This window comes from Sinocyclocheilus grahami, unplaced genomic scaffold, assembly GCF_001515645.1.
Source record: "Sinocyclocheilus grahami isolate Dianchi unplaced genomic scaffold, SAMN03320097.WGS_v1.1 scaffold126.1, whole genome shotgun sequence".
Classification (NCBI taxonomy): domain Eukaryota; kingdom Metazoa; phylum Chordata; class Actinopteri; order Cypriniformes; family Cyprinidae; genus Sinocyclocheilus; species Sinocyclocheilus grahami.
In genome coordinates this window covers 5,249,180-5,268,993 of record NW_015505305.1, presented here as the reverse complement: position 1 = coordinate 5,268,993, position 19,814 = coordinate 5,249,180, and the positions used below count along the sequence as shown (strand labels likewise).

Here is a 19,814-nt window from a genome sequence, read left to right as displayed (position 1 = left end):
GGTAACAGAGGGGTTTTATAGGTTTGACTGAACTAATAATGCAATAACTGACACTTTAAATCAATGTTTCAAGAAACAACAAAAAAAATTAACAAAAAACAGATAGAGACAAAAAAGTAGCCATTGATAATATCTAAACAATATGTAGTAGTATAGTATATAGTATCCAAATGAAAATGTAATAAAATTAATTTATGTGTGATTTATGTGTAAATTATGTTCAATATATTAGCTACTAGGGATTGTTACATAGGGCTATACAGGCATCTAGTGGCAACACAATGATATTACAGATACTAAATTGTGCAAAATGTTTATCTTAACAGTCAATTTACAAATAATGCATTCAGATTTGTGGAACTCAATGCACTGAATCTCCACAAATTGGTGTCGTTACTATGACAACCAATTTGAATGTGACAAGCAACTGGTGTCTGAAAAGAATTATATATATATAATAGGGATAGGGGAATAGGGATTTCGCCTAGGGTGTCAAATTGGCTAGAAACGGCCCTGGCTCAAAGGAGAACTTTTCTGATAATGTTTCTACTTAAATAACATGAATTTATCTGTCTTTGCTGTATTAAATGTGTTTCTGCTCTGATATGATGTGATTGACAGAGAGAACATTGACCTGCTGTTTGGAGCTCAGCTGTCTATCATGAGCAGATAAAAGAAAGCATATATCACAGGAAAGCTGAAAGAATAAGTGAGTTTAGACACAGGGAACACACGGATGAACCTAAAGAGCCAAACGCCTTGGCTTATCCTTCTCTTTACCTCTTTACAGAGGTTTCTTCTTCCTCACTAATTATATTTGGAAGTTTAGATGCCAGCTAGTATACTATAAATCTCATATTGAGGCATGAGAGCGGTGCAGTTCATCTTGGGATGCCTGAAAAAGCTGATGGCTCATAAGAAGATAAAATAATTATGATTAATCACATGAATTCCGACCAGTCTACAAAGCATAATGCAAAAGGGATTCTGTCGAAATTTGTAAATAAAATTATATAATAATGTAAATAAAAAATTAATTAATTATTAAATAAAATAAATAAATTGAATTGCATTAAATTAAGCTTTAAACATATATTATTATTATTATTATTATAATAATATGCAATTTTCTCTAATTTTTTCTCTGAAAACATACTTCAGAAAGCAGAATGCAAAAATAATTCTGACTGTCTAAATCTGAAAAATAAATCAATTAATCATTAAATATTAAACTTTAAACATGCATGTATTAATAATAATAATAATACACAATTTTTCTCTAATCTTGTCTGTGGCCACCACAAGGGTCGAGAACATAATGTCTACCCAAATTAGCTATTTAGCCATTGTTTACAAGTTCAGTGGTTTGTAATTTCTGTTCCACAACTGGAACTAAACAGAATTGCAAAAATAATGATTTCAACAAAGTTTCCATTGGTTTGGACAAACAAATAATCTCACTACACTGGTTAAGCCAATGTTGTTTTTGCTAAACCAATCACGCCTTTCAAACAAACAGATTGCAATTCTATTTGCTCCCATTAGTGGCACAGTATGGGAGTGCTTCACTTTTAAGTTTACTGGTTTAAATAATACAGCATGTCTAAAACCTTGCCAATTCTTAACGCAATAACGCACCATACCTCCTACAGATTAAGTTGAGGTTCACTGTGTTTGTTTATACTCATGGTTTTTGCCAGGGTTGGAGGTCTTTTGCAACCTCTGGGGTTTGGTTGAGGTTTTGAAACAAAGCTTGAAAAAAGTTTGTCATTCTTCTTTCTGGAAAAATGTCCCTCAGCACCCTAAACAAATAGAGGAATGTGAAGTATCGGGCGTAGACACTGGGCAGCAGTAACTGCATTAAACTGTGCAATCAAATAATAGCACATCTGCACAATGCCGCCTACAAAAACACATTTGCTGCTCTGGTTTGGTTTCCTCACTCACTTCAGGTCTGTGCATTATGCAACACCTCATCACATATGTGTCTGTAAACCCAAACCACCATAGATCCCCTTGGATCCCATTCCAACATCAAATTAGGTTACGGTTTATATTCATGAAGTCTGACTTTCAGTGCCAAACACCTGTGCCAGTTAAAAGCATGAATCATGTGCAGGGGAAAACATCTGAAGATAACAGATCAGTGTTTAGCTAACAGCATGCTGTGAGTGAGTGCAAATACAGGATATGTTAGCACAGCGTTACACTTTCTTGACCAGACGTGCCATCAGCTGGGGTGAAGGTCAACCAGTAAGAATTCTGTGAGGCAATTCTGAATTAAATCGCCTAGTTGGCAGGTTTATATGTGTTATACATATTTTAGCTGACCCTAAATCAGATATTGCTCTTTCATAGCTCAGTAAATCTAATTGAGTTCTTCATTCAATTATAGACATTATACTAAAATTAATTTATAGAGAGAAAAAAGAGAAACAAATGAGACATTGCTGACATGCAGTAAGATTTAACAACTATGAAATGAATGTGAATAGCAGATTTAATCATTTGGTCTTGGAAAAATTTGATGAGAAATGTTTAAGTTCATATTGAAATCTGACTTTTGATTGCAGACTTTGTATCGAATGTGAGCACAGTTTGAGACATTGTTGAGATCTTTTTTGAAACTCTAGACACGTTTTCTTGTTCCGAGTGTTGTTATGGTTAACTAAAACTAAAACTATTAAAAAGCGTTTTTGAAACAAAATAAAAAATGTAATAAAAATAAATAAAATAAGAAATAAATAGATGAAAAACTTAAACTTAAAATACTTTTGCTTTGGAAACTAACCTAAAATAAATCATTTGAAGCTGAAGTACCTAAATTATTAAAACTAAAACCAAAATTAAAATTTATATAGAAGTATAAAAAAGAACAAAATATACTAAAATGTAAACTAAACCTAAACTGAAAACTTATACAAATATAAAAAATGTAATTAATAAAATAAATATAGATAAACATAAACATGTAAGGGGTAATGCACGGCTAGCTGTGTATTAAATTATTTGAATGCATGATGTCGAAGCCAAGAACCACCCAATGTGAAGCGGAAGTAAGGAAGTAACTAAAACAATGAAGCTGTTTAGCTACTTCGATTTTACCTCATTGCTGAGAGAGATAATGTAGCGATCTAGTATCCATTCTATACTATCTTATTAATAAAAGTCGCGGGGCAGCACCGACAATAAGTTTCTGTGTGCGTGCAGCGCAATCTGCAATCTCCAACCTCTCTCCCACTTCATGTGACCTGTTATATATTAAGCTTTCTGTCATGTACCTCACAAACCAACCTGAAATTGGTCTTTATTTGGGCTTGATTAACACTTAACCTTCCTGGTAAATAACACAAAACAGCTGTGTGGTGTTGTTTTGAAGGACATCTATGCCTTAAGCGATCTTCAGCACTTTAAAATATACCAGAATGTTAGCGAAAGTTCTAAGAATGTTCCCTTTAGCAGGAATAACACGATCGAAGAAGTTGAAATTTATCATGTAAAATCTTTGATACTTTTCAATCCCAGCATTATTAATTGTACAGAGCAACTAAAATGACCATCAACAGCCAATCGAAATTCAGCAGTTTATAAAGTCAAGCTCAAAGAAGCTGAAAATTGACCCCAAACAACTGTATCTACAGGACCTTTTCTTTCAAATGTGTCTGTTTTGGTCATGTGCCCTTGGACCCAAATAATTGCAACTTTCAGATTTTTATTTTATTTTTTCTTGTGGTTTTGGGGAGTTTTTTGTGAGACTCACACCCCAATATCTTTTTAAGTTCAAGATGAGCTGAATGTACAGCAGTGATCTGACCTCTGTTTGTGTGAGTTCTGTGTGTTTATGCAGTGGACTTCTCTTTAACACAGCCAGTGACTTTAGAAAAGGGCACATTAGGACAGGGATGTTCTTATAGCTAGAGGAGAGTTCTGAGCACAACTAAAGAGGTGATGATTCACACACACACACACACACACACACACACACACACACAGTCCTGGAGAGCCGCAGCCCTGCAGAGTTCAGCTCTAACCCTAATTAAAACTCACCTGCCTGTAGCTTCCTAGTAACCGTTCAGACCTTGATTAGCTTGTTCAGGTGTGTTTGATTAGGGTTGAAGCAAAACTCTGCAGGGCTGCGGCTCTCCAGGACTGGAGTTCGCCACCCCTGTTCTATGGCAAAAACAGACTCTTGGAACCCTTGGGTACTCAAGCCTTTCTGATAAGGGCTGCTTGCAAAAGGTTGGGAAACACTGATGTACAACATCTGACCGCTAGGATCATGGTGATGTCGTAATTCTTATGTGATCTTTTTCTTTCTTTTTTGCTTCGGCATAGTGATATCACCATAAGGTGAGGCTGATTTTTCTCTTGTGATTTGTTTCTTGCCAAACTTGTCTCTGCTTCTCTTTCTCTGTGTGAACTCTGATTGAAGGGGATTGAGAGGGGCCAGTTTTATGAATACAGTAACCATAGTATCATATTAGTTGATTAATTGGCTGATATTTGGCCTCTCTAGATATTCGTCTTGGCATCTGCCATTGAAAAACATGGTGGTCCTAGTACTGCTAAATGCTCAAGTTAATAAATATATTTCATGAGGTTGACATGATGTAAACTTTATATTTTGGAAACCTCATGGAATTTGTGATGTTTTTCCTGAATGCTAATCAATCTATGAAAATTGTTGTTTTGTGTAGCTCAGACAGGCTGGGCTGTATGTCACAAGTGTGGAGTAATGCAATATTAATGAATCTACTTCTTTTTCTCTCTCAGCTGGATGAAGAAGCCACGATGTGGGGTGCCAGACCAGTTCGGCGGTGCCTTGAAATTTAGCGTCCGAAAAAGACGTTACGCTCTCACAGGGCAGAAATGGCAACATAAACATATCACGTACAGGTGAGTTACAAAAACACACTTGAAATGCATTTATTGTTCATGCATTTCTGTGAGATTTCTGTCAAAAAAACCCTAAAAATTGTCTTGTCTTCCGGTAAAAATATGTAAACATCCTCACAACAAGATGGCTTGTTAGAAGCAAAATCGCATAAGATACTAAGACTTGATATTAAGACTTGACTTTTACTTTTCTTTTAAGCATAAATCTAACATCATTTTGTGAGGTTTATGCTTAAATCAAGAAAAAACTTTTTTGCCAGTGGGGTAAGAAACGCACACTCAATTCAAAATATATTCTCTGAAAACAAGTTTTAATATTTTTTACAATTTTGTTTCTCAAGTATAAATGTGTCTTGTTTTAAAGGGGTCATATGATGTTGCTAAAAAGAACATTATGTTGTGTATTTGGTGTAATGCATGTTTATGATGTGTTAAAAATGTGTTTATGCGGTTTAAGATTCAAAAAAAAATTTTCCACATAATGTACATTATTGTTGCTCCTCTATGCCGATTTTTACAAAGCTCATCGTTCTGAAAAGCGAGGTGTAAGCTGATTGGCCAGCTATCCAGTGCATTGTGATTGGCCGAATACCTCAAGCGTGTGACGGAAATGTTACGCCCCTTACCATACTGTGATGCCGTGTCCCAGCACGATGAGACAACACCAATAAAACCCATTACAAATGAGGCATTTGTTGCATCCAGTGGGGACATGAAATATAACTACTAATTACATTTGCCTCAAAATAATCTTCCTGACAGTATTGTGTCGGTGGGTTTTTGTGTCAGAAAAAGTGCCCCAAAACTCCTACCACTGTAGAACATAAGTAGAAGTTTATCCACCTATAGAAACATAGTCCCACATCAGAAGGCTTTAGACAGCTGAACAGCTCAAATAACAAACATTCTTACTGAATAATTCATGTAAGTGCTTTAACAAAAAAATTTAATAAAACTCAAGCTTCACATTTCTGCTTTTAAACTCTCCAGCCCACTCTTATTATGAGTGTGTTAATGTACAGTAAAAAGTGTTTTTGCAAGTTGATGGACAAGACAAAATTACAAAAGACCATTGTACCAGCAACTTTTGATATTATATAAGTCAAACAATATGACCTACTAAGAGAGAGAGAGAGAGATTATGATTATGTAATGGAATGGTGGCTTTAGGCAGGACTGTGTATGTGTGTGTGCGCGTGTGTGTGTGCATGCGTGTGTGTGTGTGTGTCTAGCCAGGCTGAGCAGATGGGTAGGCAGATGTTCCCCTCAGCACTCCCTGCTCTCTGTCTTGATCCAGACTGTACCATCCCCCAACCCTGGATCATACCATGAGAACTTACACACACACACACACACACACACACACATACAGAGGCCTCTCCTCATTCTTATGCTTTAACAAGCACAAATAGCATCACTGTATGTGTGTGTGTTAGTCTGGGCTAATTGAGTTGGTCTCAGAGCAGTCTGGGTTCTCATAACCACTGACACACACACATTCATTCATGTTACTGACATAGTTTCAATATTGCCAGCAAAAGACTTGAAAGAACAAATCGAGGTGTTGTGTATTCAGTGACTCTTTTGTGTGAGCCCTTGTGTTTACATGGGTTTAGACGGTGTAATACCACAATTTTAATACCACAGGGGGCAGTCATGGCCTAATTGTTAGAGGGTCAGACTTGTAACCTGAAGGTCATGGGTTTGAGTCTCAGCACCAGCAGGGATTGTTGGTGGGGGGAGGGAATGACCAGCACTCTCTTCCACCTTCAGTAATGCTCAGGGTTCAGTACGAGCTCTGTGGAAAGCGTTTGTGGCATAATGTTGATTATCTCAGAAAATAGTTTGCCTTTGGTCCTCTTTTGTAAGTTGCTTTGGATAAAAACGTCTGCTAAATGCATAAATGTAATTAATTAATGTTAATTAAAAGAACACACTTTCATTGGAAGTAAACGAGTCCAGCATATTTTAAAAAAATGTATAGATTTTTAATCGAGTCTATATCTATTAATATTATTTTAACATTTTATATACAAAAGTAATATAATAAAAACTCTTAAATACACACAAATTTATGTTAAAAACACACATAAGTTACAAAAACACAGTTAGTTATGTCTGTGAAGGTAAACAGTGGGGAAAGAAATTGCATGTTTATATTAGATCTGTGTATGTGTCAGCAGCGTAATATACAGTACCTATACTGCTGTCTATGCTGTTAATATGACCCAAACAATAAAATAAAAACAGAAAATCACTCACTGCTCTGGATTCAATAACTTTTATAGCTTTAATAAGACGACATTTCTTACTTGAATGCTGCTTTTAAATGCTCTCGTGTGCAGATAAACATGGTGGATTGTGTGCGGCTCACTCAGGGCGGGTCTCTGCTAATACGGCGGTGTCCGTCAACAGTCGTGGGCGGGGCCTGTAAAATGTGACATCACATTTTATAGATTCTGCGAACTGCTTGTTCTAAGACACTGCTTATGATTTATGGGGATTAAAAAAAAAAAGGAACAGGTGGATTCTTATCATTATAGTGTGGTTGTGAACATACACTGCCAACACACATTTATGTTCAAACAACATGTAAAAGTGAATTTTGCATAATAGGTGCCCTTTAACGCGGTTAGATGCTGGAAACGATTTATACTGGCTCTGGTCATCAACCAAGTGCTTTCTGACATCCAGATTTGATGCAAATGTATGCTTCTTTTCTCAGTGATTTTTTTAACTGAATCAATTCTGTATGTCGCAGATGAGTAACACGGCAGGAAGATTTGTAAAACACCTCACACAGCTCTAACAAGCAGCCTTCACAGCAGCTGAGCTGAAAATCTAAGCCTAAAGAGGAAAATAAATATCTGAAGGGTCATGAAGTTCAAAGACAGGATTATGATTTCTGGGAAGTACAGCTGAGAAAGACAAGAAAAATACATGAACAGTGGAAGCCAGATGTTGATCTAATAGTTTGCGCTCACAGACAGAACAACTGTATGTGGATGATATCCAAATCCCATCCTGCACTACCTGGAGGGAATGAGAGAGAGAAATAGAAATAGAGAGCTTAGGTTTCCGTGAGATATTATGTCTTGTAAATATTTTAAGAGGCGCAGCTTTAATATAGTTTAAACTCCTCTGCACATTTGAGAAAACAGCTGCTACTGAGTTGATTGAGAGTTTTGGTTAATACACTATAGACACAAGCACTATGTTGTATAAAGTACCTGATAATCATACTTACTGTAAGTACCTGTATAAGAAAAGATACCCTCATGAAGGTACCTCAAGTAAAAGTTAAAGTAACCCATGGGAAACAGTCAGAAGGTTTACTACAGTAATTGATATTTGCATGTACTTACTGTAGGCATCAGAGTCTGTGGAAGAATATGAGTAAGAAAGTGAATCAGAAAGTTGACAAGTTGCTTTGGTTTCAGAATGGTTTGTGAATGAATCGTACAGATAAACTGTAAACCAGTAAACGATTTAATCAAACTGCCTCAATAGAATGATTTATTCACAACTGTATTGTTTCATAAATGTTGTCAAGTGAAAGTATAAATCAATAAATACATTAACACTCAATTGAGGTTTATTGGGGTAACTAACATGAAGCAATGCTTTATATTTTTAGTAGCGAAACAGTAGCTTGGTAGTTTTCATAATAGTGCAGCTTTTAACTTTCATATAAGTTTTAGCAATTTTCTTATGTGATTTTGTCATTTTTTGTTTTTTTAAATATTTCTGTTTAGCCTTATTTTTATTTCAGTTTTAGTACATGCACTTAAACTTTATTTTATTTCAGTTAGTTGCCGATAGAGCATTTTTAATTTTCAATAAAGTTTTTTACGTTTTTGTATTTTGTTCAATTTCCGAAAACAATTTTAGTACTTTTAGTTTTAGTTAACAATAACAACTCTGCAAATGAAGCACGGAGAATCTGATTTATTCCAGTGAATTGGTTCATTTGGATGATTCATGCAAATTAAGCTGTTCAAAAATAAATTTTTTACTGATTTTGAGACTCTGCAAGTACTTACATGTTAATTTCAATAGATTTTGCCCCTTTAAGTTGTGGCTAGATGGCGTGCAGTGCAACTAGATTACTTTTCAAAACATTAGCTTGACTGTGGTTGAACTAACTACTTTAATATGGGTAGCTTGTAGCCTGGTTAAGTTAGTGTATAGTGTACAAGTAGCTTCTTCAACACTGACACCAACACATTACTACTTCAGAAGTAATTCCATAAGACAGAGCGTCTCGAAGTTGCATCCTTCAACCTTTACAAACTCAGTCTAGAGGCAAAAGAAAATTTGGTTTGCTAAAGAGAAACAGTGTGCTTAAAAAACATTTAAATCATATCATACACATCATTAAAAAAAATATGCCCACATCAGGCGACATTTGTAGTGTAGTGAGCTGTTGGCAATCCTCAATGAGAAAATAAAACCTGCTTCACCTGTAGCACATCCAGCAGTGGAGCAGGAGAAGCAGCAGCTCCACCTAATTTACTCTCTTTGTCTGTCTGTCTGTCTGTCTCTCTCTTTCTGCAAGATTTCATGGAGTGAGATACATTCGCTCTGTTCTAAAACCCAGTGCGCTGCCTCTGTAGACAGCATATTAAGTCATTCTCGAAGTGAAAACTGTTCCAAAAAGCCAGCGATATTAAGTTGCCTTATAAGATGCATTTTGGTCATATTCTAATGCAGCCATGCAGTGTTATTTCATTATTTACATTTTTTATAGTTTTTTATTAATATTTTGAATTAGTTTTATTTTTATATTTTCAGTTTTCATTTTAATTTTAGTTTAAGTTTTAGTCATTTGATGTGCTTTTGCCATTTCATTACTGTTTTTGATATTTCTTTTTAGCTTTATTTTTTTTCAGTTTAAGCAATTGTAGTAATTCAAAATTACTATTTTATTAATTATATTAAATATATTTATTTCCTAATTTTTATTTTATTTTATTTTATTCAGCTGCCATTTCAAATTGTTGGTAGTTTTTCTTCTAATTTTACTTCAGTTTTATTTAAATGAACAAAAACAATTGGTAACACTTTACTTGAAGGGGTGTGCATAAGACTGACATGACACCTTCATAATCATGACATGACACATGTCATGAATATGAAAGAGGTTTTATGCATGTTTATGACAACTGTCATTAAGTGTAATTCACTCAGTTCTGTAATTTTTAATGCAAATATGACATTATTTGACCTAACCCTACCCCTACCCTTACCCTTACTCCTAACCATAGCCCATAACAAAGACTCAAACAATGTCATCTTTGCATTAAAAATAACATAACTGAGTGAATGACACTTAATGACAGTTGTCATAAACATGCATAAAAAAACCTTCATATTCATGACATGTCATGTCATGATTATGTAGGTGTCATGTCAGTCTTATGCACACCCCTTCAAGTAAAGTGTAACCAAACAATTTTTAATTTAGTTTTAGTTAACAATAACAACACTGCCTCACAGAGAATTATAATATATGCAGTATATATATATGGTGGCTGACTAAATATTTTTTTCCCCCACCTGTGTATATATATATATATATATATATTAGTTTAATTCAACACCAAAATCACTGATCAAAAATAATTCAATTAAAAATATTTGTTTAATAATACTATTTAATAATATTAATGACGAATCGTTAGCTTAGCATCATATGACCAGCAAACTCTATTAAAGTCGAGCTTCCTGTGCGTTTCATATTTATGTGCAACATATAAATATTTTATTTATATGAGTTATTTATTTGATCATTGTATGTAAAATACACACTTTCTGATTGTCATCTTATCCTCTTTCCAGTATAAAAAATGTCACGCCTAAGGTGGGAGCGGAGGAGACCCACAACGCCATTCGCCGGGCGTTCGATGTGTGGCAGAACGTCACGCCGCTGCGTTTCGAGGCAGTGCCCTATAGCGACCTGGAGCGCAACAAGAAAGATGTGGATATTACTATCATTTTCGCCTCAGGTTTCCACGGCGATAGCTCCCCCTTCGATGGAGAAGGGGGTTTCCTTGCACATGCCTACTTTCCCGGTCCGGGGATTGGAGGAGACACACACTTCGATTCAGATGAGCCCTGGACTCTGGGGAACCCTAACCATGACGGTACGTAAACCTGGTTATTGGTGGCTAATAAACCCAGCTTTATTGGAGAATAAATCTCAGCTCTCTCTCCATTAAAGCAAATAAATTTGTTGTATGAGCCCTGCTTTTCTGAACTGCTCTAGAAAATGATGGAGTCTTACATGTTTATGTATATGTACTTGGTCAATTTCAGCTTAAATTCCTTTAAATTTAAAGCAATTGACATTTTGAGAGGGGAACTGGTTCTATGGAACTTTTGTATCAAGTAAACTAGATATTCAACAGCATAACTATATTTTGCAAGGTTTTCTGTCTGTGAAATAATCAGAACTTATTACCTATGGATAGGTAATATCCATAATTTGAGTTTTTCCACGCTGACCTATTATTGTTGTTGCACTGATTTCAGATTTACCCATCCCTAAACCGCGTGTACAAACAAAAACAAACCGTGGTCTCTTTACATACCGGTCAGATGTCTCTTCCAGAACGAGCTGCAGTGTGGCTCAGACGTCTGTCTCTGCAAGACCAGCTTGTCTCTGTCCAGTGTTGCCAGATCTCTAGAAAAAATAAGAAACTCAGTCTGACAAACAAAGCCCAATGTACTCCGCTCAGCAAAATATGCCAAAATAAGCATTTGTGTGGCTTGACTGTGTTAATTGTTAAATGGGATAAGAACTGGGGTCGAAATCTAACAAGCCTAAATATTGTAAGCAGCTGTAAATAAGCCCAAAAACTGCAACCTGTGACTTTACGAAAAAACACACACATGTAAAAGTCGTTTAAAATATGCACATTGCAACACTGCTTCTGACACCAAGTGTTCTGAATTAAAAGATATTATTTGCACAGAATATATGGTGTTGGGGCGGAGCCATGGTGCGGTCAATCATTCTGCAATTGTAGCCATTAGTTCAGATGTGTCAGTTTAACCAATGTAACCAATTTCTCAAGTGGACTATTAAAGTACAACAGTGTTGCCACATGCACTCAACATGCAATATCACACACAGTTCTGAAGCTTTACTATTTAAGATCACATCACCAAACCTGTTTCACAACTTAAAGTCTTTGCAAGCATTTATATAAAAACCTGCTACGTACAAACTGTATCACTTGAGTAAAAAAAAAGAGGGTTGAAATATTTCAAATGGCATCATACTGTGAGATATAAAGATGAAACAAGAACCAAGTCTCAATTAAGAAATATTAAGTCACCTTTTTGAGATATAAATATTGTGAGATATAAAATCACATTAGAAAATACAAAATATTTAGTTATGATATAAAAGTCACAATTGTTAGATTTTGTTAGATTTTTGACATAAAATATCAGTTTAAAATATAAAATATTTTGTTGTGATTTTACAAAATGCAATTGTGAAATATTAAGTCAGATTTAAGATGTAAAATATTTGTGAGATATAAAGTCAGAATTAAGAGATATTAAGTCACATTTTGAGATATAAAAATACTGTGAGATAATACATTTGCAGTTGTAAGATATAGTCACATTTTAAAATATGAAATATTTTGTTGTGATTTTAAAATATGCCATTGTGAGATATAGTCCGATTCAGAAGTCAGATTCTACAATATAAAACATCATTCATGAGATATAAAGCCACAATTACGAAAAAATACAGTAGCAATTTTATTTATTTTTACTTTGAGGCAGAAAAGCTTCTATACTTCTATATTGTCTCCTTCAAATCTAACTGCCCTCTCATTCTCCATTTCCCCTGCACTCATTCCTAGCTATCAATTTTCTATATTTTCTACACTTGCCATCCTGCTTTTATAGGTAGCCTTTAGGTATCTGTCTCTCTCATTCACCACATTTCAAATTGTTGCCATTTCTGCCATCTATCATATAATAGGTGTACTTGCATACACTCACAAACACCCACAAAGCACACAGTCTACAGGAGACAACACTTCTGCGCCTCTGTCAAATCATTCCCTTGCCTTTTGCCGGGGAGGTGGCGATCGGTTGCCGGGCACAGTTGTTATGTTTACTTTGTTGATGTGCAGCGAGGGATTACAGTTCTCAGAAGCCTCACGTGGGCCGACACTTCCACTCGCTGGTTGTGGACATCCTCTCTACCTCTCCTCTGTCTCGCTGTCTTGTCAGGGAGTTCAGCTGTAAGTAGGTCAGCCAGTGTGTAAAGCAGTAAGTGACTGGGATTCTGGGAGTATAATAAGGGAGGACACAGCTCACAAGATGTTTAGTCTGGGTTAGGGGGACAAATTACACAGAAAAATGCGATTTTCTCTCTCTCTCTCTTTTTTACTTTTATCACCCTGCTTGGTTTCAGAAACAGACACAGAACATTACGGCTGGGCTGTGGAACTGTGTGTGTGTGTGTGTGTGTGTGTGTGTGTGATGGAGAGCAGTTAGACCGCACAGCAAGAACAATCTCCTCGTCTCGTTCTAGGCTGAGAGAGAGAGAAAGAGAGATTGTCTGGGACGATAAAGGTGAAATACACAGAATAGGGCGAGAAAACAATTTGTTTACTTGCACAACCACAGCTGTACTTTAGTTCCAAAACTGTGAATAGGTGAAGCTGTGTAGCTTCTTTCCTTCTGCTATGGACATCGTGGTGAAGTGGTTTAACCAAAAGGTTGGAGTTTCAAACCAACAGTTAAGGTTTAGATAAGATGGCCCTATTAGCCTGTGCTAGTAGATGCCACAGCTACATTCTGCAGTCAAGCATCTTTTGATGACCATTCAAAAATTAGTTTTACACATCCAAAGTTAAGTGCCACTATTATTATTGCTTACATTTGAATCCTAACACAGGATTTTTTTCAAACTTTTTAATGCTAAAGACCCCCAAATATTATTATCCCCCTTCCTGAAATATAAAAACATCTACATTAGTAAAAGACATTGAGAAAAATTTATATTTTTCTAATATTAATAAAATATTCAGTGTGACATTATACAGATGTTTCTTTTATATTGTCATATTAAAGCAAATTATTAAAATATTCTATCAATTATAATTAATTATATTTAATTATAATATTATATACAATATTTGCTTTTTAATATATATATATATATATATGAAACCTTTTCAGTTCAATTCAAATTTTTACCATTTTCACTTTTTACAATAAGTATGATTTTTCATGATTTCTGACTTCAGAACTTGACCTAAATTCTGTAAATATGTTAAATGATTAAATGTAATACATAAATGTAATATAAACATCATGCAAGTTTTAATAGAGAGCGTGGAATTTATTTTTAATTACATTTTTTTTCAAGTTTATATTGGACTTTTATCAGACGCACATATGTTACGATTCAGATGTGTGAGGCACTATATTTTCTATTTTAAAATATTTATTTAAAAATAAATAAAACTATGACACTGTTAACATGTTAATTGACATCCCAAAAAAAAAAATTTTTTTTTTACGTAATAGACAGCATAGATCCCAGACCCTAGTTTGAAAACCCCTGCCCTGTCATCAAGATTTGCTAAATCTTGTTTTACACAAATTCAGATCTGCCTTCAGCAAACAAGAACTTATATGAAACAAGAAAACCTGTAATATTTCCAGCTACTCATACAGGCACCATACCTGCATATTACACTCTTGAAAAGATAAGCATGTTTTGTTTTTCACCAAAATGTCCCCAGGGAGGGGTAAATGCAGGCGAACATGGTTTCCGACAGATTTGGAAGGTTTTTGCGCTCTAAAGTTGATGCGATATCATTGGCTCAGTGGAAAATATGGAACATTCATGTGGCTGCACTCATGCAGGAAATAAAAATTCCAGAGTGATATTTTCTCTCCCTCACCCAAATCAGGGTGAGACGGGGTTTGCCGGGTTAGAAAAACAATCGAGAGTGAGGAATGCCCTTAATGTTTTGTGAATCCGGAGACATACTTAAATAATTGAAGAATTTCACCTACATTTCTGATGAACACATTTAGTCACACATGGGGACGTGTGTACAAGAGCAGGCCGAAATCGCGGCTTGTGTCAGAGCAATGGGGGGGGGGGGAAATGAAGAGGAACATATTGCAAATCCACATCAGTCAGTTGGTTATCAGCACGGGGAAAGAGGTGTGTGTGTGTGTGTGTGTGTGTGTGTGTGTGTGTGTGTGTGTGCGTGCTTGCGTGTGTGTGTGTGTGTGTAGGAATATGGATTGAAGATGTGCAAAATTACATTTTTAGAATCTACCAGTCAGTGGGTTGCTTGTTGACTGACTAATCATAAGAAAGGCTTAAATGATAGATAGATAGATAGATAGATAGATAGATAGATAGATAGATAGATAGATAGATAGATAGATAGATAGATAGATAGATAGATAGATAGATAGATAGATAGATAGATAGATTCAATGAAGATTGAATCCTTTAAAATTGTATCAGGGTTTCCACAAAAAATATTATGCAAGAGTTGCATCCCATATTTTCAACATGTTGAGCAGCAAATCAGCATTAGAATGATTTCTGAAAGATGCTGACACTGAAGACTGATGTTGAAAATTCAGCTTTTTAAAATATTATTTCACAATAATACAGATTTTGTTTGTTTGTTTTTTTCCATAAAAAAAAATCAAAAGCATCAAATAAATCAAAAGCATAAGTGACTACAAAATCTTACCAACCTCAAACTTTTGAATGCTGGTGGTGTGTATTATATATAAAAAAAACATATAGATAGAATCAACATAATCAACACTATGGTGGCAGTAAAAAAAATAAATCAACAAATCTTTGCCAAAGATTCACAATCCAATCAAATCCTGATGAATGCAACACATTATAGAAGTTAAATGCAAATGCGGTTTTATGTTATCTTGAAACTGCTTCTTTCACGTTGTCAGAATTACTGTAATTATGAGATGACAACTCTGAGAGCTGTTCACGTCCTCAGACTCAGAAATTATTAATTTCTATGGCAACTCTTACAACGGCTAAACAGATGCATGTGCGGCTTTGTTCCTAATGACATCAAAACGTAATCACTCTATTAATTCACTTCTAAAATGTGGATAAATAAACAAAGTACATCAGATAATATTGACTAGAGAAATCAGTTGGGAATGCCGTTGGGAACGCAACATGTCATGTGACCGGTCTGTGATGTCATCACATACTCAGACAATCTTAAACGGCAGCTAAAGAGACTAGACTACACACATAATATAATGCAGTATATGGCAGAATTAGCATTTATGAATAACCAATTTGTGATTTGAATGACCTGCAGACTGTACTGTAAGTGATCCATGTCCTGTATGTGTAAGGAGAGCGTCTCACGCTGATACACGCCAGGCCTGCTCTCAAAATAGGCTCTCACCCACCGACTGGAGCATTAGCATTCCATGTGGGTAGCAGCAGCACCTTCCGCCGACACAGCCTGCCTCTCTCTCTCCATCTCTTACTTTGTCCCTCTCTTTCCATTCAAAATTTGCCTCACACAGCATTATGAGTAAAGCTTGGATAACTCGACGTGTGTGTGTGTGTGTGTGTGTGTGTGTGTTTAAATACTGTCTTTAATCTCTCCTCTCTCTTGCGAGTGTCTGTCTCAAAGCCACTTCCTCTGGATTCAGTACCAGCGTGTTTTATTCATACCTTGTTAGCTTTCTAAACTCAAAGGAGTCTTGAAACGCTGCCTTAGATAAGGCAGTTTTACAGCAGCTTATTTGAATTTAGTGCAAATTGAGCTCAGAAATGTGGATTCTCATTAAGCTGTACTGGAAATACTGCTTATGTAAATTGACGGTAACAAAAAAGGCTGTGACAGATGGAAGTAAAGGCCATTCAATAGGTTGTCTAGGTCAAAATTGTACATCTGTTCACTTAGAAAAGTAACTGCACATCTGTATTCAACAAGCTACATGTTTTGAGGTAACATTCGTGTCTGTAGAGCAAAAAAGTGGAACGAGTTGGCAAGCAAAGTTTAATAGGGTTAGAAGCAGGGCTGTGTGATTTGAGGAAAAAATCTAATAGCAATTTTACTTCTAAAAATTGTGATTGCAATAAAAAAACCTGTTGCTGTTGCAAATATTTGACCAATATTTTAGTTTATTTATCAACTATAATAATAATATAATATAATTATTATATAATATAATATAATTATTATAGAATAACTATTATAGAATAATTGCTATTGCTACTAAAAATTAAGCAAGAAATATTACTATTTTAACATTTCACTGCTAAATAATTTTAGTAAATTGTGTATTTAAGAAAACTAATATTAATAAATAAAATGGTAATAATATGAATAAATCAATACAATTAATAAAAATATTATATTAATAATGCAAATATGCATTCCTAATATTCATGACTTATTATTTATTTATTTTGCATTTTAAATGTTAAAACATGCAGGAACCCCATTCCATTTATAAGCATTTCTCTCTACAAGTTTGCAAAGTTTGCACTTATTTAATTAAATTGCAACCTTTGCGATTTGATAATCACACTATTGCGATTTCAGTTTTATAACAAATCAATTTTTTTTTTTACATCTTTAACTATGAGCAAGCATAATATTCTAAAATAGCACTGCGTTTTTAAGATGGTTTGTGTTCAAGGTCAGCATATTTATTGGTCAGGATAGAGATCTGAATTTGAAACAGGAAAAGCAGCGGTAGAGCCAAATTAAAGGCCGTTAAGTCTAGACGTGAGAGCTGAACAAGAGGAAGAGAGGGGGTTTTCAACAGATGAAGAGAAAAGAGAGCTGGAGAGAGAAGAGAGATGGCCGAGCAGCTGTTCTCTCTACAATGCTTCATCTGTTCATGGGCACCGGCTCATTTCTTCACACCCAAGAATGAACCTGAACCTGATCTCTCCTGGAATCAGCCACGGGTAACAGAAGAACGGCAGGAATCTGAGTACTGAGCGCTCTCTCTCCGTCTCTCTCGCTCCCTCGTTCTCCATTCCTGATCCAATTACTCAGCGATGGCCTTCTCGAAGGTCTAACAAAAGCCCTCTTGTTCTCAACTTTCCCATGTTTTTAATCACCACTCATGTAGAAATGAAGACTAATAATGTTTCTCATCCATAATTAGCATTTCAGAAGGGATTCGTCTGATTTGCAGTTCAACTGCGTGTGCTTTATGAGCTGTGTGGATGCTAACCGCTAGACCTACTGTTTTTATGGTCCACATAATGATTTTTCCACTGTTAGCATGGTGTTCTTAGCGACATGTGTTTGCGGAGTACAGAATCAGCAAGGGTTTGTTTGTGAGGTGCGATAGCAATGTTAAGTGAGGGTTTGCTAGCAAACTAATGGATTTGGTTAGCAGAGAATAGCATTAAGCTGGTCTATTTGTAGGGTTTGCTAGCAGGGTGTAATGACTTCCCTGTTGAAAAAACCAGCATATGCTGGTTAGGTATGTTTTGACGCTGGGATGCTGGTTTAAGCTGGTCCTTTGCTGGTTTAAGCTGGTCCTTTGCTGGTTTAAGCTGGTCCTTTGCTGGTTTATGCTGGTCCTTTGCTGGTTTAAGATGGTCCTTTGCTGGTTTATACTGGTCCTTTGCTGGTTTATACTGGTCCTTTGCTGGTTTATGCTGGTCCTTTTACTGGTTTATGCTGGTCATGTGCTGGCAAAGGACTAGCATAAACCAACAAAAGGACCAGCATAAACCAGCAAAGGACCAGTTTAAACCAGCAAAGGACCAGCTTAAACCAGCAAAGGACCAGCTTAAACCAGCAAAAGGACCAGCTTAAACCAGCAAAAGGACCAGCTTAAACCAGCAAAAGGACCAGCTTAAACCAGCAAAAGGACCAGCTTAAACCAGCAAAAGGACCAGCAAAGGACCAGCTTAAACCAGCAAAGAACCAGTTTAAACCAGCAAAGAACCAGCATAAACCAGCATAGGACCAGCTTAAACCAGCATCCCAGCGTCAAAACATACCTAACCAGCATATGCTGGGTTTTTTCAACAGGGTTGTGTTAGCAGGGTGTAAAGAAGAGAAATAGATCAATAGAGTGGTGATTAGCATGAAACAGTTTCTGTAGAATGGAACAGGTATGAGAGGTATTCAGTTTGAAAAGCTTTCAAAAGTTTGCGCGAGATGCGCATTCGTATGATGCCAAGCTAGATGTACGCAAACAGTTACAGTAAACATTTACTGTACTTGAAGCTAATACAATGTATCAATTAGTCAAATTTCCTACTTTATATGCTGCAGAAACTTATTTAGCAAACATTTTCAGAGTCAGGTGTGAGAAATGAGACTCTTTGTTGTTAATAGCACACCTGCAAAACAAATACTAGCACTGCAACTGCAAAGCTAAGTTTAGTGTTGCTATTGTGTTTTTTTGTGCATTATTGTTTGCGTGTCAGTCAGTGGAACACCTTTATGGTTACAGACTGTTTTCAATTCAGTCGTTTCTCAATTCCGTTATTCAGGTGTAAATTATTTTCCACATAGCTGCTAAAGTAGCACGTAGCGAGCATTGCTGAATGGTACTTGCTACTTTTCTCAGCACTGGTCAGAATGGACCAATTATAGTCTGGGGGGAAAACAAACAAACAAGAGAGTCCTGCACTTGTCTATGCCAGTGATTCTTAACCTGACAAAGCTGCTTGTTTTCAAACTTGTTTTAATATAAAATTGGAGTTTTGATAAATGTGATTAACCACTATTAATTTTGTGTTGTTCTTTAATTAAAAACAACACTTTTTGAGGTGGAAAAAATATTTAAATTTTTCTATGATATATATATATATATATATATATATATATATATATATATATATATATATATATATATATATATATATATATATATAT

At 35.6% G+C, this 19,814-nt stretch overlaps 1 protein-coding gene across 1 annotated transcript in view; it reads left to right on the top strand.

Moving 5' to 3' along the window:
* Nucleotides 1-4,341: 4,341 nt before the first annotated feature.
* Nucleotides 4,342-19,814, top strand: part of LOC107590321 (matrix metalloproteinase-16-like) — a 42,764-nt gene continuing 27,291 nt past the window's right edge. The window contains exons 1-3 of the mRNA XM_016279028.1: nt 4,342-4,350; nt 4,774-4,896; nt 10,738-11,042. Of these exons, the coding sequence (XP_016134514.1) occupies nt 4,778-4,896; nt 10,738-11,042 (424 nt within the window). The 5' untranslated portion in view covers nt 4,342-4,350; nt 4,774-4,777. The remainder of the gene's footprint in view (nt 4,351-4,773; nt 4,897-10,737; nt 11,043-19,814) is intronic.